The following is an 18,775-nucleotide window of genomic DNA, read 5'->3' as shown; positions in this document are numbered from 1 at the left end:
GCACGTATATTTCAATCATCATAATAATYGCACTATATAATCTCCAACAAGCATAAATCAGACAACCAAACAGTTCTTAGTAACTCTCAGATTAGATCTAAGCTATTGYGTATCAATATATTAACAATAACAGTATACCAATACACTAGAAGGTATGAGAACCATACACRCAAAAGGTAAAGTATTACATATCATTCCCCTTATCTCCATCTTTCTTATAGCGCAATAATTTTTTCCAACTACTGAAATCAAATTGTTACTGGATGTACCTTCTGGTATCTTTTCCTTGCTAGAAATCCTCTTGTATAAGCTTGAATTGTTACAGCAGCGACATGGATGAGCTGGCAAAGTTTACGAACCAGGTAACCCCGACAGTATTTCTGAATAACTATAGCTGCCCAGGTTTGCTTCAGAGCCGTTGCAGTTACAGCTTGCCTTAATACAAAAGCAATAAAATTTACTTAGGTCACATTAGCTTTCTCTTTCTCATTCCCTCAGTCAGTTAAACAATAACAAAAGTAGTTTGGTTGACGATTATACCACATAGAACTAACTCCTTTAGCTATACACACAGTTTTTAGTATTACTTTCAGGACAACACTTGCAGTGCATGTAGTTTATGATAATAAAAGTGAAGTTGTATCAACCAAGTACAAGACGGAGGTGCAGTTGGGATCAATATGAGGTATGTTCCACTGAGGTGTAGTTACAGAATGTCATATTTCATTTGGTTCATTCCTGGWGGGAAAAGCCTAACATACACACCCAAATCTCAATTCAAGTGTCAGRAGGCCATGGTCAATCCTAGCTTCTGACTAAAATTCATGAAAGGTGCTACTTAAATTCTGACTGGTGAGGAGCATCTCCAAGAGCACCTAGAGGGTCTTGTGTGTGAGCCCTTTTCTGCCATATGCACCAACTAGATTTCATGGGAAGTGATAATCAGGAAGGCTGGAATGTCCTCTTTAGTGGCACATCACCATGGTATTCGCTCACCAGCTAGGCAATCTGATTTCTTAGTCTCTTGCTTTTATTGCACAGGAAGACTCACAGAAACAGAAAGAGCTCAGTGAACTCACRCACTAGTTTATTTCATGTTAACTTTCTCACATATGCCTGGCAGTAGGAAAGAGGTCACCCTGCTTCAGGGTGATAATTTCTAGAAGCAGAAGATACTGAGAAATGACATTCACTATCTAAAAGACAGCTTTCTCTTCAGTCAAAGTGAAAGAGAGCGAACAACTCAAAATCTTTCAGACATCTTTCGACAAATTGTTCTGATGGTCTCTTCCTGAAATGTTGACAGCCTAGATAAGAGTAACCTTCCTTTCAATATGCTCTGTGAATGACTGTTGCAGTCTACTGGATGAACAATTCCTCGTAATGGTTTGTACACACTAATACGGAGACCATTGCAAACTAATTCTGCTTTCTGCTACCTGATTTCTTCTCTGGTTCTGAAGCTAAGCAGTAATCCCAATTCCACAGTCGGATCACTTAGCATAAATTAAGGACTGAGTTTCTCACAGGTAGGCAGGCCTCTCAGGAATCTGGCAGACACTTGAAATCTGCTAGAGTACTTTCTTCAAATGAACTGAATGACTTGAACATTTTCAAGTTCATAATTACAACTCAAGAAAAAWACACAATCTAGATTGCTCTTCTGTAAAATTACCCTTCCAAATTAGCGTCGGGAGTGAGTTCGACCTAGGTATCTTTGGGCATACCCTAACAGCAATCTCATTTATTAACCAAAAGTACCGTACAGTCCGCTGCCCACGAAAGTACTGCTGTATTATAATAGCTGCTTGTTTTATGAGAAGGAATTTCTTCCGCTGCAGCCAGCCTCGAACACTCTTTTGGATCATGATGCATGCATGTCTCAGTTTATCTGACCGCAGCTTTTCCAAGTAAGCAACCTGTCCTGCTCTGAAGAAGATTTTTGTTCTCCCAAATTGGTATTGGTTAGGATCCTGAAAAAGAAAACAATAGGTATATTAAGTTTTCATCTTATTTTTGTTGTGTAGACACTGTCTCCCTTCCATAAACCATCACTTTAGCCAACTATATTCAAATGACATGATCTTGCTAAAGAAAAACATCCTCTCTGCCTTCTTTACAGATACAAGTATAGGCAGGGGAAGACCACAAAGTACGAAAGAAACAGAATAGCACCCAAACCCCTAACCTCACAATCTCATACTAAAAGGAGGATCTGGACTTATTGTCAGCGCCCTTAATGCAACTTCTTCACCCCCTTTCCCAGGAKTTTGGCTGCTTGGTTCAGCGCTAGCTTTTGGTGCAGATGTCTGGCCTTGAATCAGTGACCTGTGGGAGAAAAAGCTCTGGGAAGCAGGGGCCTGTGCATTGTCATTCAGGAGCTGCTTATAAAGTCAGATTCTTGCCCTGAGAGGTTTGTAGAGGTTGGTAGCTGGGTCTGTAGCTAGGGGATCTCTGCCTGAGCTACACTGCAAGTATGCCTGTGCTCAGGCTTGTACCTCCTTGAGTCTGAATCCAGTGYTGACATGCTGACTTTTGTTCTTGCCTTAACTTGGAACTGCTTCATCACTATGGACTTGTTTGACAGTCATGGCCTGCATCCCTGTCAGAGAAGTTACTGCCTCTGCCTACACTTGCTGCTCCCTTACAACTATAAACGTACAGCTATTGAACTGTAGCCACCTCTGAGGTGGAGGGCTCTGAATAAACGGTATTGTTCAGCTCCACATTGTAGAGTCATAACAGAGGAAGAGAAGAAACATCCTACAGACAAAAAGTGACAATGTATTTCTAAAGCTAAGAGGAAGAGGACCACAGTTTTTAAGGTCTTCCTTATGGAAAAAATAACCCAGAGTAAACTGAACAGTAAACACAACTTACTTACTAAACTACAACAAAAATCTGAATAGACCCTGTTGGGAGAAGTTTTTCACTTCAACAAACAGCATGCAAAATAGCACCTTTTTACAATAGTTCTCTAATATGCTACCTTCCACTGTGCAAAGCCCTTTTAGCGTATGCAAACTTATAATACCTAGCAAATTTATACCATTTACTATTCATTGATYTGTAAAGATAGGTAGAATATCTGCCATTTTGTTAGTGAACATATTAATCAAAGAAAGATTAAATCATGTGCATATGATCACTTCATGAATCAGTATCACAAGAAAAACAACACAGGGTTATTGAATCTCAACATATTAGATCAGGAAAGACATATTAAGGGTATTTGCCTAGCAATAATGTAAATATAACGTTATCTTTCCAATTTATGGAGTGATATAATACACTTTTGAAAAGAGACCTTTTATTAATAATAGATGCTATAATACACAATCGATCAGTGCATATAAATTAACCTGAATTAGTCGCTGCAATACGATCTTGCAAATCTGCTTCTTATCACTTATGGAGAGTTCCTGCTGTGTCATTAGAATGCTGTATCGGCTGAAAAATTCTATGTAAGTCCACCTGAAAAATTAAAAGTTAGCAAATCTTACTTATTTAAAAGAGATTTAAGTATATGTTTTTCACATACAAAGGCCTACTGCTACCCTTACCTGGATGGATAGCTCTGTGCACTAATTCGAATAGTTTCCAAAACACCACATGCTCGTAGTTGTTGAGCCACCCTTTTTGAGTCAAACCTAAAAAGCAGAATTATAGTTTATGTTTTTGCCAGGTTTGGCAGGCRATACAAAATTAGAACAATTTTACCAGCTGGATTTATATTTCTGTCTACAGGGCACATGGCTCTCCTTTTTTTTTAATGTCTTACTTGCTTTTTTTTGTATGTAGTTGGGAGTATCTGGGTTCTATTTCCTCAATAAAAAAGGAAGAATATATTTCTCTCTTATGAAAAGCCTTGTCCCTTTCAACACTAAGTATGTAAATTTGTATCACCGAGGAGTGAAGAATCATGCTACTCTCAGCACAAAACATGCATAGAAACAAATTATCTTGGCAAAAGTCTTTTGGTACTCCTTAGCACATCAACTGAGAATAAACTAGARCTTAATCTTAAACATCTGGGTTCAAGATTAAAAACATAAGGAACAGAAAAGACTCCCAACGCCATAYCAATTCTAGATCAGAGCTGATATGTCCACAAAGCACTATGCTATGGTGTCAGTCCAGTACTAGCTCAGAGATCCCTATGGTTCTTGTAAAACTATATATCATTCTTTTACAAACTTATCATAAGCTCTTCTGGTCTATTTTGAAAATATTTTTCATTATCCAAACTGTTTTCCRCTTCATTGTTATTACACAGAATAATGAAGTCTCAGTGCAGAGATAGTGAAGCATTGGCACTTGTAACACAGGTTTTGCACAGGTATATTTTGTATGGCACGAACAAAAGSAAGCTACTACACCTAAAACTAATTTATGCTAAAACTAATTGATGCTAAAACTAATTTAGTATCAAACAGCAAAGTTTGCCTCTTCTCTCCTACTGAGATATAAAAAAGGCATATATCATTTGTTATTACACTGCCTTCCAAAAATATGCTATGTATCTGAAACCTATACAAAATTTCCATCAACTTAACTCTAAAACAGACAACCTGTCCTCCAAAAATATTATAACAAATAYGCAAACACTAAGATCTGACTTGAAAATTAGCATTTTTTTTTTATTATTAGCATAATAAAAAATTTCCAGGATGCAAGTAACTATTACTGAATGATTGTACTTATGTAAGAATACAATATTGTTTTATACAGCTTTCATTAAAGGAAAAATATGTTCTGTATGTGAAGTTATTCTACAGTAAGAAATTAGCTTGTTGACATGTAATTTATGTGAAATAGAAAAATACTCTTTCAATTTAAAATATATTAACAGCTTGACACTACTAATCTACTTACTCAAAAGGCAACTTCTCATCATTTGGCTTTATGCATCTTACATAATGAGGGGTAGTTGTGTTAAGTGTCTCCATAAGTAAATACAAAGAACTGCGGAACTAGAAAATACAAGACATAACAGTTTTGCTAACGAAACATTGATAGCTAAACGAAAATTCAAATCTCAATTTTTTAATTCTGTTAGTTATTGGCTGACACTGAGAGATTTTCTTAGGGTCTTGGTCTTAAATACAGGCAGTATTTGTACCTAATAGTTCCCTATATATAAAGTACCATAGTTTCAGGCTGCCCAGTACACATTCCTAAAAGCACAAGAGCCACAGAGCAGTGTATTTATACAGTACCTTACTGCCAACTGTCATCCGGAATTGTTTGTTAGGCGATCTGAGAACAGGTCTTGCAGATTTGATGTTTATAGCTGAACTAAAAGGTGAAATGGACACTGGATTGTCTTGAAAAAAGCTCGCACATAGATGAAACTGAAAGAGTGGTGAAAGAACCACAGTTAAATGCTGTGCAACTGTAATAACATTTCAATAAACAAACTGTAATTACTATAACACAAAAGGCAAAAATTGTCCACCTTATACCCTAGGCTAGGTTTTGTAGAATTTGGAACTGGATCTTGAAGCCACAGAAAAACAATTGCTGTAGAAACAGTTACAGCAGTCCTAAATCTACTGTGAATCCTTTGCATGTCATTGACAAAACTTGGCAACTGTAAGTGGGCCTGCACAAGCCTTTCCAGTATGGGTAGACACAGACATAAATACAGAACAGAACTGAACATAAGATAACTCAATGAATATTTACATAATATATTTAAATTAAGAATATGCTTATCTTGTTTATCTTAAGTTAGCTTCTTAATAATCCTGTATTCTCAAGGCCATAGAGCTGAAAGGGACAGGGCTTTCAAGCACTTGGGAAGTGGAAGGCCCCTATAACACACCTGATGTTTTCCCTGACCTGGCATTCTCYTTATCTGGTGTAGTATTTTCTTAAACTCTTTTGAAAAATAAACAAAGGCAGCAGTTAATGATAAACCATCTATCAAAGGTATATATATATGAAAAAAAAAGTTTGATTTAGGTTATTGCTCAGTTTTAAGAATTCCAAAATGCTATTAATGAGTGATATTAAGAAACCAAAAAAATACTAGGTAACAAAGTAAACATACACAATATGACACAGTGTAAGACAGTGATTTTTCATCTTGTATGTGATTTTCAAGTTAAAATTACAAACGTTTACTATAGATTAATAAAAAAAAAGATATAAACTAATTGACTATTAAACAAAAAAGCTTTTTTATCAGAAAAAAAACTTCGAAAATCAGATCCAAATTATTTCAAAGCAGGTATCCAGAAAATTATTCATTGTCGATTACTCACAAACCTTGCTGCTTTTCAAGATTTCGATTAAATCTTCATATACTGTATCTCTGTTTTTTTCCAGAAATCCTTCACATTTATATTCCACCTGTGCAAAGAGGTGACATCATTAACTTCTCAGCAATACATGAACAGCTGGCAAAGCAACAATTTTTACTAAGCTGTGGTGGACAAGTCTTTTAGTCTTAAACAAGATGGTTGAAACTCTTCTTTAACCAGTTTCATTAGGGTAAGCAGACATAAACACATATATACTRCAAGTTTAGAAGAAGGACAAGCTGCCAAAATCCACTTTAACTGTCATTTCCTTCTGCTTTGATTAGGGGTTTCTTCCTCCTTTCATTATTCTCTTCTACGATTTTAAATAAAAATGCCAAGAAATGAATATCGCTTTTCAAATTTAAATAACTAGTACTTCCTATTCTTAAATGGCATGTCACRGTCAATATTACTAATAAATAAATAATATATATTGAAGATAGATGACACAGATGTTCCCAAAAAAGTGTGGTTAATATTCACTCTATATTTAATAAGTATGTTTCTTTTCTGAACAAAATACAGCAAGAAATATGGTGAAATAATACTGGATTGTGTGAAATAACACTGGACTGTGTACACTGTACCTTATCAGCAAAGTGTTGAATGATGAAAGATGTGTTTGACATCCTTGGCTTTTCGAAGAGTGCATTTTTGTTGACAAAATTATTATATAGCTTTTGAAGCCAGTTTTCATCTGTTCCATGAGGTAACTGTAAAAATGAGATAAGCGAGCTCTCTTTAGCAAAACTCTGCTTGACTATTCAAAATAGCAAAATTGCTTACTATCAATAAATGTTATCTAAATAATAAGCGTTCAGTGAGTTAGGAGCCCTAATAGCATCCAGGTTTTTGTCTTTTCAGAATAGCCAGTGGCTCCCTGTAGGAAATCMTTTTAAGAGGATCACACTAACCCTCAAATTTGCTGACTAGAGAAAAATCTCTGAGGAATCATAGATCATTTTGTCCTGAGAGGATGATGTCTGCATCACAMCAAAATAGGAATATCATAACTATTCATCTGATCTTATGATAATCTGGTCCATGAGAATGCTAACGAGCAACTAACAAGCAAGCTGATGAGTTAGGAAATATTCCCTMATTTCCCCCCATTTCACTCGATGGTTTGGACTTGGAGACGTAAAAACTGCMAACATCATATGAACACCTTCCAGAGACCATTTAAAGGGAGTTTGCCCTGTTTTCCACTGATAAAATTACTTTAAGAGGTAGGGAAAACTAGCGGAATGATGTATGTGCAGAAGGAAAAAATAACAGACTCAAGAATTACTATGGGTAGGAGAGAAGCATAGAGAAAAAACAATAGGACTGAAGAAGGAAGAGTAAAGATGTAGGTCTGGTGAATTTAACAAGAGCTTGCAGAAAAAGAAAACAAAGACTGGGTTTTTTTTGTATCAAAATCAATGACTCATGGAACCACTGAACTGTAGAAATCTTGGTTGGAAGGGATCCCTGGAGACTATATAGTCCAAATTCCTGCTCAGAGCAAGACCACCACCACCACCAGGTCAAGCTTTCAGCTGAATCTAAATCCTGAAAATATTCAAGGATGAAGATCCCTTTGCAACTTTGCTTATCCTTTTCTAGTGCTGCCTGCACTAACCTCACAGTGAAGAAATCTAGTTGCTAGGCTAGTTTCTAGGTAAGAATCTAGTTTYAAGTTCTTATTTTCATATGAGAAAAAAAAAGTGCAAGTGTCTTGCAGTTAAAATCATGAAATAGAGGGCACACAGATAAATGTTCTTTTCATAAAGAAAACGCCCATCTTTCCATTTAAAAGAAACAAAATATGGATAAACCCACTAGCCCAACTTGTATCTACATATATAGTTTCATATCAGCTCATAGGTGCAAGAATTTTTAAATTACCAAGCACTCTTCATCCAGAAGTTCTAAAATACCCATTTTAGCTTCAATAAGGTCAATGACAGGCTGATTGTCATAAAAGTCTATTAAAGTCCATGGGATATCTTCCTTCATATATTCTTCTTGCTCAAGTTTAAAGACATGCTAGATACAAGAAAATTATGAAAAGTTCACGTTAACAATTTAGAAAACAAATTTAGATAACATGCATATTTGTGCTTGTATATATAAGATAGAAGCAAAAAAAATTTTTTTTAGTAATTTCTGCCTTGTAGGAAAAAAAAACTCAGAAAATTCTATTTATTTATACATAKGTATATGTAAATGTGTGTGTATATGTATATAAATATTTTTTATCCATTACTACACAGCCTTCATTTGGTAAAATCCATTATTCAAATACAAATATCTCAATAATATTTGCTATTATCTGTTATTAATAATCTCAAAACTGGTGCAAAATAAGATAACTATAATAAACACATTAACATACCATGTTAAATTGCTGCTGCAGTTTTTCATTAGCATAATTGATGCAAAATTGTTCAAAACTGTTCATATCAAATGTTTCAAAGCTGAAATATATGTTGAATAAGAAAAGGAAGATGATACAATTGTATTGGAGAAAAAATAAATCTCATTACATTTAAATATAAATGGTAATATACTTGTAAGATTCTGAAGCTAACATAGTATTTCTAAGAAAATTAAATAACCATAACATTACCAAAGCTGTTAAGACATTTTCTCTAGAAATTAATGTTACCAGACATGACAGAGCTAAAAAAATCAGTGTTAAATCTAAACATATTGTATCAAAACTCAAATTTAATCCTCACTCAAAATAAATACCAATATTTATAGATGCAGAACATTCCCTCTAATCTGCATAAAAAAGAACTTACATGACTACATCCTTTTAGTAAAGCAAACCCCTCCAAACAGATAAGCAGCACAATCAGGAACTGTCTCTTAGCAGCTCCACTGAAAAGGCACAATTTAAAGTAAAACTGTCTACAGAGACATTCTTACCCATAAATGTCCAAAACACCAATAAAAGTATGTTGTTTGCCAGTGAAATGCAAAGCTTGGTTAATTCTTTCCACAATGAAGTCAAATAAATGAGAATAGATCTTCTTTGCCAAAGCATCCCTTGCATTAACAGCCTGAGATTTTGTCATTGGTTTTATTACAGTCTCTGAGGTAGTGATAATCTTTCGGTGGCATAACCACTGAGCCATTTTGTCACAGTTTAAATCCAGAAGTTCACAGAATATATCGAGATGTTTATCTTCCARCTTCAAAGAAGATGTATAAATATTATTAGATTACCTTAATATCTTAATAAATAATTATTATATTATTGCCTTAATACCTTAATAGATAATTGTTGTCTAGTCATTAAAATCCTGGCACCACTGATTTCAACCTGTGGCTTTTATTTTTAGATAGACATTGAACTCTGGTAAACTATCAAAAAGAGTTTTGCTAAAGCAAGTAACCCTGGATAAACTACCGATACAGGAAAGAAGAACTCAGATTGGATGAGATGCATTGGATGTATACAAAGAAAGAAAAGGCTACTTTAGTCTACATTTAGATGTCCTTGCTTTTTGGATTTGCGTAGTCTGCTGGGACACATTCTGAGCAGCTTTGCCAATGCTCTGTTTCATGCATCCTGGAAATAGTCCCAAATGGCTTTTCCAACAGTTGTGCATCAGCTGGATATCAGGTTCTCTCAGCAACATTTTGCCTTTTGTTCAGACTTTCCAAACTTGGGTAAGAAACAGAGTTAACATAAAAGCCATCACTGTGATTCTACATAGATGAAGACAGAGAGATCTCCCAATTAAGTTTAGCAAACCAGATTTAATGCTGCTCTGCACCCCAAAAATGAGAAAAAGTATTTCTAAAGGACTTCTAGCACAGAATATAAAGGAAGTGTAATATATCTGAACAAGTTATTTCCTTACACTGACAGATGATCTTTCATCTCCAACAGCCATTATTTGCACATTGCCTAAGTGTAGGATTGCTGCCAGTGTTTTAAAAACATCCATCTGAAAATCTTCCTTCAGACCTAAAAAAAAATCCTTGATCATTTTAAACACCAAGAACATCACAGTTAATTAAAATAGCATAACGTTGAATTACTTGCTTTGTTAAATAACCAAAGATTACATAGCATCCTTACAGACTGCTCTGCAAAGCSCTGGTTCTGCCTACTTTCTGCCTGATTTGATGAGAGATTAGGTATAAATTCCTGTGCCTCCTCCAGTCCCAGCAAAAGCCCACTTTGACTTTTACATCAGCTATATGGGGCAAAGTAGCTTCTAATGCTACTTCCTTCACAGTATGTTAGCTTAAGAGCCTGTCAGGCTCTAGCCCTTAGTGATTCTGTCATTAATGAACATCAATTGTTAACAGCCATTTGTTCTTGCAAAGTCCTTTTAAAATGGACCAAGAGTGAAATGGATAAGCTATGAAGGAAATTATTTTGGTAATTACTTCTAATATTTTGGACATCTGAAACAAACCACCTTTTCCTATTTCAGGAAAAAAAAAATCTTTTGAGTAAGTATTGCCAAGAATTTACCCAGTAAAGCAAATGTCTTCCGAGTCTCCACCATATTTGCTCTGTCATCAACTCCTTCAATGACTGTGCTGCCACCCATTTTTGTATAGTTAAATTCTTCTGCACTTCCTATCGATAAGAAGCAAAACTTGTAACACTGGAARATTAGGGACTGGGGATAGCCACTTGTTAAGACTCTTGTAACACTAGAAAAATACAGATCCTGTCAGATGACATCTCTTTAGCAGTGAGATGATGGAGGTCTTTTTTCTGGTAAAGAGAAATCTACACACTTAATCAGTAAAGCTGACGCTAATTGGCACTCCTAATTCCTAGCAATCTTAATAGTTGATCTAACAAACAAATAGGAATAGAGACTGAATAACCATACACCTAGGGCCTGGTTCTCCCAGGTGGCACTGAAGCTTTTCTGTAGATAAATGAAACAAGTCCCCAAACTGTCATTACAGTATCTGTCACCGAAGAAAGTATTAGACTAAGATTTTCAAAGACACTTAGGTACTTGATCACGCACTATTCAAGTTACTAGACTAGCTCTTAATCTCACTTGTATTGAAATTAGCAGCAAAGTGACTTAAAAACAAATCTCATTTTAARTCAGTGAGATTCATGTTATGAGACACTTAACACTTTAGCTTGTAAAGATCCCATCTTCAAAATATTACATTACAAAGATGAAGAGCAGATTACTTTCTTGAGACCTACCCAATTTAAGATGCTTAAATTCAGGTTGTACAGCAGATGCACACAACTGATAAAATATATGGTAATTTCTTTCATTCTCTGACTACAAATGAAAGAAAACAATACTATTACAGAAAGAAAAATAAATATAGAAAAACATTTGATATTCAATATGGCTGCAAAGAAATAAGGATTACTGACAGTTAAATTCCTCTGCAGTCGATCTATAAGCGTTGCCCAATACTAAAATGGTACATTTTAGACATCAGCAAGAGCTTTGAAGATAATAAATCCAAGTATACTTTCTGTCCATTATCAATATGCCGAGTTCTTTCCTCAAGACTGTTCCTCTAATAATTGCTTCAGTCTGAACAACCACCTGCTAATAAGAACTCACAAATACTCTAATTAGCAACTCGCTTGGAGTGCCAGTTGAAACATTATCCCATAAAAACACATAAAACTCCCTAACTATTTCTAAATCATCTTTCATGCAGCAGATACATACAATTATTTTCCATAGTACTTAAAAAATTATAATACTACTTGAAAGCAAAAKTTTTGTAAAAATAGTTTTATAAAATCAAATGCTTTCTTTAGTACACTATTATGATTATACTATGACACTGTAATTGGTCACATGGTATAAGCCCTGACTTCATGAACTGTTCAGACAGTATTTTACTGAGACTYCTTCTGCCCTACATATGCTGTTCCTTTCCAGAGACATTTGGCATGTATAGTGATACAGACTGAGACTGGAAGTCACAGATATTCAAATATCTTCTGYACTTATCTCAGGGAATTGTCTCTAAGACACCTCCACTTAAGGTAAGGAAGAACATGGAATAAATTAGTCTCTTATTCTAAACAAGATTAGCTCCTATTAAAAAAGAAATCAGATCTTTCTTAGATATACTATGCAAAATGTCACATTTGACATTTGACATATGAAAACATTTTTCATATTAATCAGCAAAGATAAACGATAGTATATTAATGCTTACATTTACGACTTTTTAAAAACTTTATTTTACCCACCTGAAAGACAACTCTGGATTTCTCAAGCAAGTATGTTCTCATGTTGGCTCCAATGATTTGGTAACTCTGATCAAAACTGATTTCAGTGTATTTTCCAAATCGACTGCTGTTATCATTCCTTGTAGTTTTTGCATTGCCAACAGCCTATGAAAATGATAAATTCTTAGGGTTTATTAGCATCTTTCAGACGAATAACTTTCTCAAAACATCACTCACATAAAAGTTAGTAAAATCTCATTTGCTCACAGGTCAATCTCAGTGTTCAACTGTGCAATTTAAATTTTGAGGCCCAAATGTGGAAAAAAGTCTCAAATCAAAAAATGTAATACTACAAAAACTGAGAACTAGAGAAAGTAATTTTTCTCACCCCTACAAAGAAGTCTTAATCATTTTCTATCCCCATGAATAAAAAAAAMMCACAAACAAACAAACAAACTATTCAATATTTTTCTGCCATCATCCAGTTTACAGGATTTTATCAGATAAAATCATTGCAAACTACTGCCTCCAAAGGGCAATTGTTAAATTAGGGAGAACCTGGGTGTTTCAAACTGCCTATTGAAACTGCCTAACTGCCTCTTTCCTTTGATGACATTCAGAGGCTAAATTTCTAATTTAGATATCTAAGTCAAACAGAAAAAACAACACCTAAAGAGTTCAAATAAAGACGCTCGGCAGTGTTCAGAATTCTTCCTTTGATGAGTACAGACTCGACAGATACTTTCTAGAACTTACCTCRGTTATTGGATTGGATGCCAGTACTTTTTCCTCCACATGTGCATTGCTGCTTGATTTACTCACAGTGGCAAAATATCTCATAGTGTATCTTGCAGATACTGTCTTTCCAGCTCCCGACTCTCCACTGACTATAACAGACTGATTCTTGTTATTTCTAAAACAAAATAATCAGACTATCTTATCAGGTTATCAGACTGAATTATCAGACTATCTTACATATATAAGAATTATCTATATGAAACAAACATATGAAAACACATTTGTGGTCAACTGTYATTACTGCTAACTTCCATCCGTTCTTTTCTTTTATTCCTTTGTGCTTATACCAYCTAATCTAATGTCATTACTACTCACTCAGCTAGGACAGGTTTGTCTTTCGCCTGTTCAAAAACAAAAATGATAATGAGTTCTAGAAATTCCTCAGCTGACTAAGCAGTTACTCCTTCTCTAGCTAAGCTACCCATTTAAAAGTACTACAGTAGCCTATGGCACATACACAGTCAAATTAAATTACATTTAACACTGACTGCCACTAGACTTCAAGTGTTATTTATCAACGTTAAACAACATACTGAACCTTGCCATTTGCTTGTAAGCTTCTTCAGCAACAGCAAATATATGTGGATCCATGTCTCCCATGTTCTGACCACTATATGCATGGATAATAGCATCTCCATATATTGGCAACTGTTTATAGGGGTTCATTGCAACCAAAATTATTCCTACAACAAAGTGTACACAACAAAAATAAAACATAGGTTAGGTCAATGAAAACAGTCAACAACAGTGAAACAGATATGAAATAGCAGTATTTTCTACACTAGGTAAAATACAAGATCCAAGATCCTGATCAGCAGACAAGTCAGCATTCATACAAAAATCTGAATGATTTCAAATACACTAGAGGAAAACATTCTTCAGATCACACTGTAAATTAACCCCTAAGTTTTTTTTTTATTATTTTTAAAATATTATAAACCTTGCATTTGACTTTGCTTACCACTATAGGTGTAGATAAGTTTTGACTCCACAAAACGAACTTTAAGATTGTGTAGAACAGCTGGTTCATGGAGATAACTAAGTGCAGTGAGATCATTTTCACCAACAAGTATGTCAGGATTTCGTAGGGGTGGCAAAGCGACTGGATCAACAGGGTAATCCAATTCCTGTCAACAAAAATGACTTGCAGTATCTGCATAAACACAAATTGATCTTTTATTTATATTTACAAAAAGTTACAGGGATGATGGAGCACTCTCTGATGTYGTATTTCATAAATTTCATACAACTTACTGAACTCGCAGCATTCAAGACAGTACTCTTCATTGTTCATTAAAACTGAAGCCTCATTCTCTTTATTTACAATATTTTGTATTAAAAACCGTAAAAATAAGGAAGCTCAAAAAGACCCCAACACACACATATTTCACATAAACATATACAGATGAAAACGTTAGATAGGCTGCAACTGAATAGAAATAAGCGTGTATCACAATTCTATTTGCAACCCTTCAGCTGTCTTTACACAAAATTTAAAACTTGCTTCTGTTTCTCCCAACAATTCTATCTAAATCATAGATCTAATACTTCTCTTTACAGAATAGGGGTGTAGAAATGTAGAAATACTGTGTTCAAAATATTAMATCAGTAAAGAACTCAGATACCAAAATTATCAGATACAATACAGTACAACRTACAGTAAGTTTCACTCCCCTCTAAGTACTTCAAAACACCTTGAGATATATAAACCAAGAAAATGTGCAATAATTTACTCTCAAGCTGAGGAGCTGCATTTTAAAATAAAATCAGTATCATAAAATTTAAGTGGATAGTAGTGTGCTTCTATAGTTCATCTATCATAGGTCTATATAAAGCAGTTAAAAAAAAAAAAAAGAAAAAAAAAGGCTAGGTCTGTGAGAGGTAATTATACCTGCCTTGTACTTCTGATTTACTTCAGCTTAAAATCAGTTTCCTTGCTTGTTTCAAAAGTGCAGTGAACTTTCTTCTTTAATCTATGTGGTATACACTAATCTGATATGCATAGTAGAATTGCACTCTTTATATTTTTAGACAACAGCTACTTATTGTAAAAATTTTAATATGAAAAAGTTGTTCTGGTCACTGTAGAGTAACATAAAGGACCATATGGACTAGTAACTTAGGTTCAGTAATGATGATTCCGATGTTTCTGCAAAAACATATATCAACAAACCCCACAGTAACTATGGCTTTTCTCCTTACAATTCCATCTTCTAATTGCACATGAAGCAAATGGTCTCCAGCTTTGTAGTCTTTTGTGATTTCTGCAGATTGCCAAACTTCTTCACTATCAGGGATCCAAACCCTATTGTACTACAACAAAAGAACAAGACAACAGTTAGCTTTGTTATTATCATATTACCAGATTAGTGTAAAAACTTTAAGTGTAACCTAAACGCTTACATACAGAACTGGATGCCAGGACTCTTTTTCCTTTTATGTCTTTTGTTCCCAGCCTTTCAGTGGGCTAAATTTTTGTGCTTTAATTATTCTTTGTAAAAGAAAAAAAAAGGRGGGAGCAGACTTACTAATCTCAGATATACTTATTCCACTCCTGCTTAGTATAAAGTCTGCAGAACAACAGAGACTGCGAGAAGCTGAACAAGGGCCAGATTATTGCCAGATTGTTCAAGCCCTCTAACTCCATGTTACTGAAGAAAGAAAATAAAATACATTATGGCAAAGCCTCTGATTCCTAGGAGAAATCAAATGAGCAAACAAGTACCAGAGAAGATGTCTCATTTAGCAGAATTTAGAAGACCACTTCCTTGAACTCAAATGTAGGTTACTGAACTTAAAAAACATTTTGCCATAAGCATAGAAGAAAGCCTCTACACAGYTACGTTTCTTCTCAGAGGACTGACAAACAACCTGCAAATAACATCTTCCCCTGTTCTACAGCAAACTTCAAAGATTACTGGCAGATTTCTTTATTTACAAGAGACCAGCTGGCTCAGCTGGAATCATTCCCAGTAAGGTACGTCAGCTGTCTCATGAAGAATGCATTGTACTTAAAAACACTTACTTCCAAAGGAAGAATATGAACTTTAATTTTCTTTTAGGTATTCAAAGAATTCAAATAACAAAACTACTTCTAGTTTTCTGAGGTATAACKGTTTAAATTCTGCAAGAATATATGATGCTCATTGCCGATACATGACAAACCACTGCAATACATGTCTATCTTTCCCCATGTTGTTGTCATAAGGGTATGAACTAAATAGCTAAGGTATTACTGAATAAATATCCATTTAAAAGCACTCAACTTTAACAGCAATACAAAAGAATAGTATCTGAAGTAGCTGGCAATACAAGGAAGTGTATCCTTGTGGTTTACATATTACTGCAGAAAACGATTTTCAAAGACTGGGCTGAGTTACCAGCAAATTTGCTTTGTTCTGTACAGACCATCTAGTTATCCTATGCTGAAGTTAAAATGCTGATATATTAGCAATGTCTTTAAATCCTCTGCCCTCGAATTTACAGAAAACAACATTCCTCAGAAGGACATAACACAGTTGGCAGCCTTAGGAAGAACCAGAGGTAGGTTTCCCTTCACTAATGTGGAGCACAACTTCCTCTTCCTGCCAGGGTTTCACAGAGCAGTGCCATCCCTKAAAGCCTCCCTAACGCATTAACAAATACTGTTTCTTAAAAATACTGAAAGCATACCCAGGATTGCAGTTTGAGACCATCTGTTGACATGCCACCATCTTCCTTAAGCCTTGATGCAAAATGTTTTTACACTATGTTGCACATATCTCAGAATGCATTTGGGTGTAAGGAGAAGAYGAGAGGAAGATGAGAAGTATCAGAAAAAAATGCATGAAAATCCAAATAAAGAAAATTCCAATACAGAGTTTATTATGGGCCACCTCTCCTAATTTGTCATAAAGTAACACTAGAGAGCATTAGAGAACAATAGAGAACCATTAGATCACTGAATCTAGCACCTGCTGTCACTACCAATCACATCATATAATCTTGTTCCAGCATCTTTCTGCTCTGATAGCCAGAAATCTTCTATTAATTCTCCTATCCTAGCTGTATCTATGGTCCATTTGTACCAACCTTGTCCTGTATTTAAATAATACTGTAACAACTGCTGCAATTGTGTGCTTGGAAAATTAACWTTAGTCAAGGATTTCAGGAAGTGTTAACATACCCATATACACATAAGATGTTTTTATTTCCACGTTGCAACTGTTACGTTGGCAGAGGTCACTTTTTTCTTCTCTAACTTGGAGAAAGCCCTGGCAGCTCCAGCAGATCCTCAGCACACGAAGGTTTCCAACCTGAGGACCTTACCGACCTCTGCAGAATACAGTGCCAATGGCAAATGCGTACAGGCAAACTCTGTAGGCTACCTCAACAGTAGCTTTCCAAACTCTGACCTCTGAGCATCACCACAAAGCAACACAGGATAAGGCAACCTTTTGCAGGAACCTGCTGCAAGTTAGGTCGGGCTGCTCAGTCTTTCTTCAGCTGAATTTTGAGTACCTCTAAGGATTAGTTTCCTACACCTTTCTGGGCAATCATAAACCAGCCTGGCGTGTATGCCAGGTGATGAACACCAATCAAAGTCTCAGCCACTTTCGTGATGCCTCTTAGCTGATGTCTTCAGCATAACAGAACTTTTTCATACTTTTTTCATACTTTTTCATATAACTCCAAACCATAATGATGACAGAGTTTTCATCTATCTAACCAAAGTCAAAAAGGAACTTCACAAACATCCATTTAACAGGCAAATGAAAGACATGGCTAAATGAAACAAAGTCAGTTTTAACTTGGCTTTTTCTGTGTGTATCTAAGTACACACAGACATTTATTTGTATCATCTCATGTAATCTTGTTTTCCTAGCCCTTTAGAATATTTATGTATCTATTTAGAGGCTTTAAATGGAATTTTTTATTCATTATTACTATAAGTAAGTTAAGAATATCACAACCAAATAGCCTCAGGAGAACTTACCATGTTCCCATGTAAGAAACTGAAGTATATAGATAAAAAAGAAAGGGAGAAAAAAGAAACAGCCTGTGACCAGAGTAATTATTCATCAAAAAAGTCCTTGCGGTTCCAGGAGCCTCTGGCTCTGGCACTGGCAAGTGTGCCCAGCCTACCAAAGTTCAGTTTCTCCAAACCCTGCCTTACAAGCAAACAGAAGGAAATTCGCTCACTTTCGTATCAAGTTACACCCACACTCTTTCCTCCCCTTCACCTGTGTAACACTAGCCCTGTTTAAAGAAAAAAAAAGGCATTTGTTCTTTCAGCTGCTCACAGGGAATGTGGCAGTTCTGAAACAAATGAATACGTATCACTGCAACAAAAGGCTGAACAGGAGTTTATTTTGATAGCTGATTTTGTGATAAAAGAGATACAAGGTTATAAATTAGTAATATATGTTCATGTTGTTTATTTTTTGTTACTTAAAGTTAAGAAAACAAATAACATGTCACAACACTATGGTGACTACAGGCA

General features: G+C 35.2%; 1 protein-coding gene across 1 annotated transcript in view; it reads right to left on the bottom strand.

Moving 5' to 3' along the window:
- LOC146596654 (unconventional myosin-Vc-like) overlaps positions 1-18,775 on the bottom strand; it is a 38,092-nt gene that overhangs the window by 18,279 nt on the left and 1,038 nt on the right. The window contains exons 2-20 of the mRNA XM_085303385.1: positions 15,496-15,606; positions 14,255-14,420; positions 13,832-13,976; positions 13,252-13,408; positions 12,517-12,660; positions 11,497-11,578; positions 10,792-10,899; positions 10,169-10,275; positions 9,228-9,493; positions 8,689-8,770; positions 8,199-8,339; positions 6,896-7,021; positions 6,274-6,357; positions 5,220-5,354; positions 4,876-4,973; positions 3,564-3,650; positions 3,363-3,474; positions 1,762-1,973; positions 270-435 (exon numbers count right to left, since the gene is read on the bottom strand). Of these exons, the coding sequence (XP_085159511.1) occupies positions 270-435; positions 1,762-1,973; positions 3,363-3,474; positions 3,564-3,650; positions 4,876-4,973; positions 5,220-5,354; positions 6,274-6,357; positions 6,896-7,021; positions 8,199-8,339; positions 8,689-8,770; positions 9,228-9,493; positions 10,169-10,275; positions 10,792-10,899; positions 11,497-11,578; positions 12,517-12,660; positions 13,252-13,408; positions 13,832-13,976; positions 14,255-14,420; positions 15,496-15,606 (2,529 nt within the window). The remainder of the gene's footprint in view (positions 1-269; positions 436-1,761; positions 1,974-3,362; positions 3,475-3,563; positions 3,651-4,875; positions 4,974-5,219; positions 5,355-6,273; positions 6,358-6,895; positions 7,022-8,198; positions 8,340-8,688; positions 8,771-9,227; positions 9,494-10,168; positions 10,276-10,791; positions 10,900-11,496; positions 11,579-12,516; positions 12,661-13,251; positions 13,409-13,831; positions 13,977-14,254; positions 14,421-15,495; positions 15,607-18,775) is intronic.

Source organism: Rhea americana, unplaced genomic scaffold (assembly GCF_003343005.1).
Source record: "Rhea americana isolate MKP2758 unplaced genomic scaffold, rheAme1 scaffold_2, whole genome shotgun sequence".
Taxonomy (NCBI): domain Eukaryota; kingdom Metazoa; phylum Chordata; class Aves; order Rheiformes; family Rheidae; genus Rhea; species Rhea americana.
Note: the sequence above shows the minus strand (reverse complement) of the source record. Positions and strands in the feature narration are given on the sequence as shown.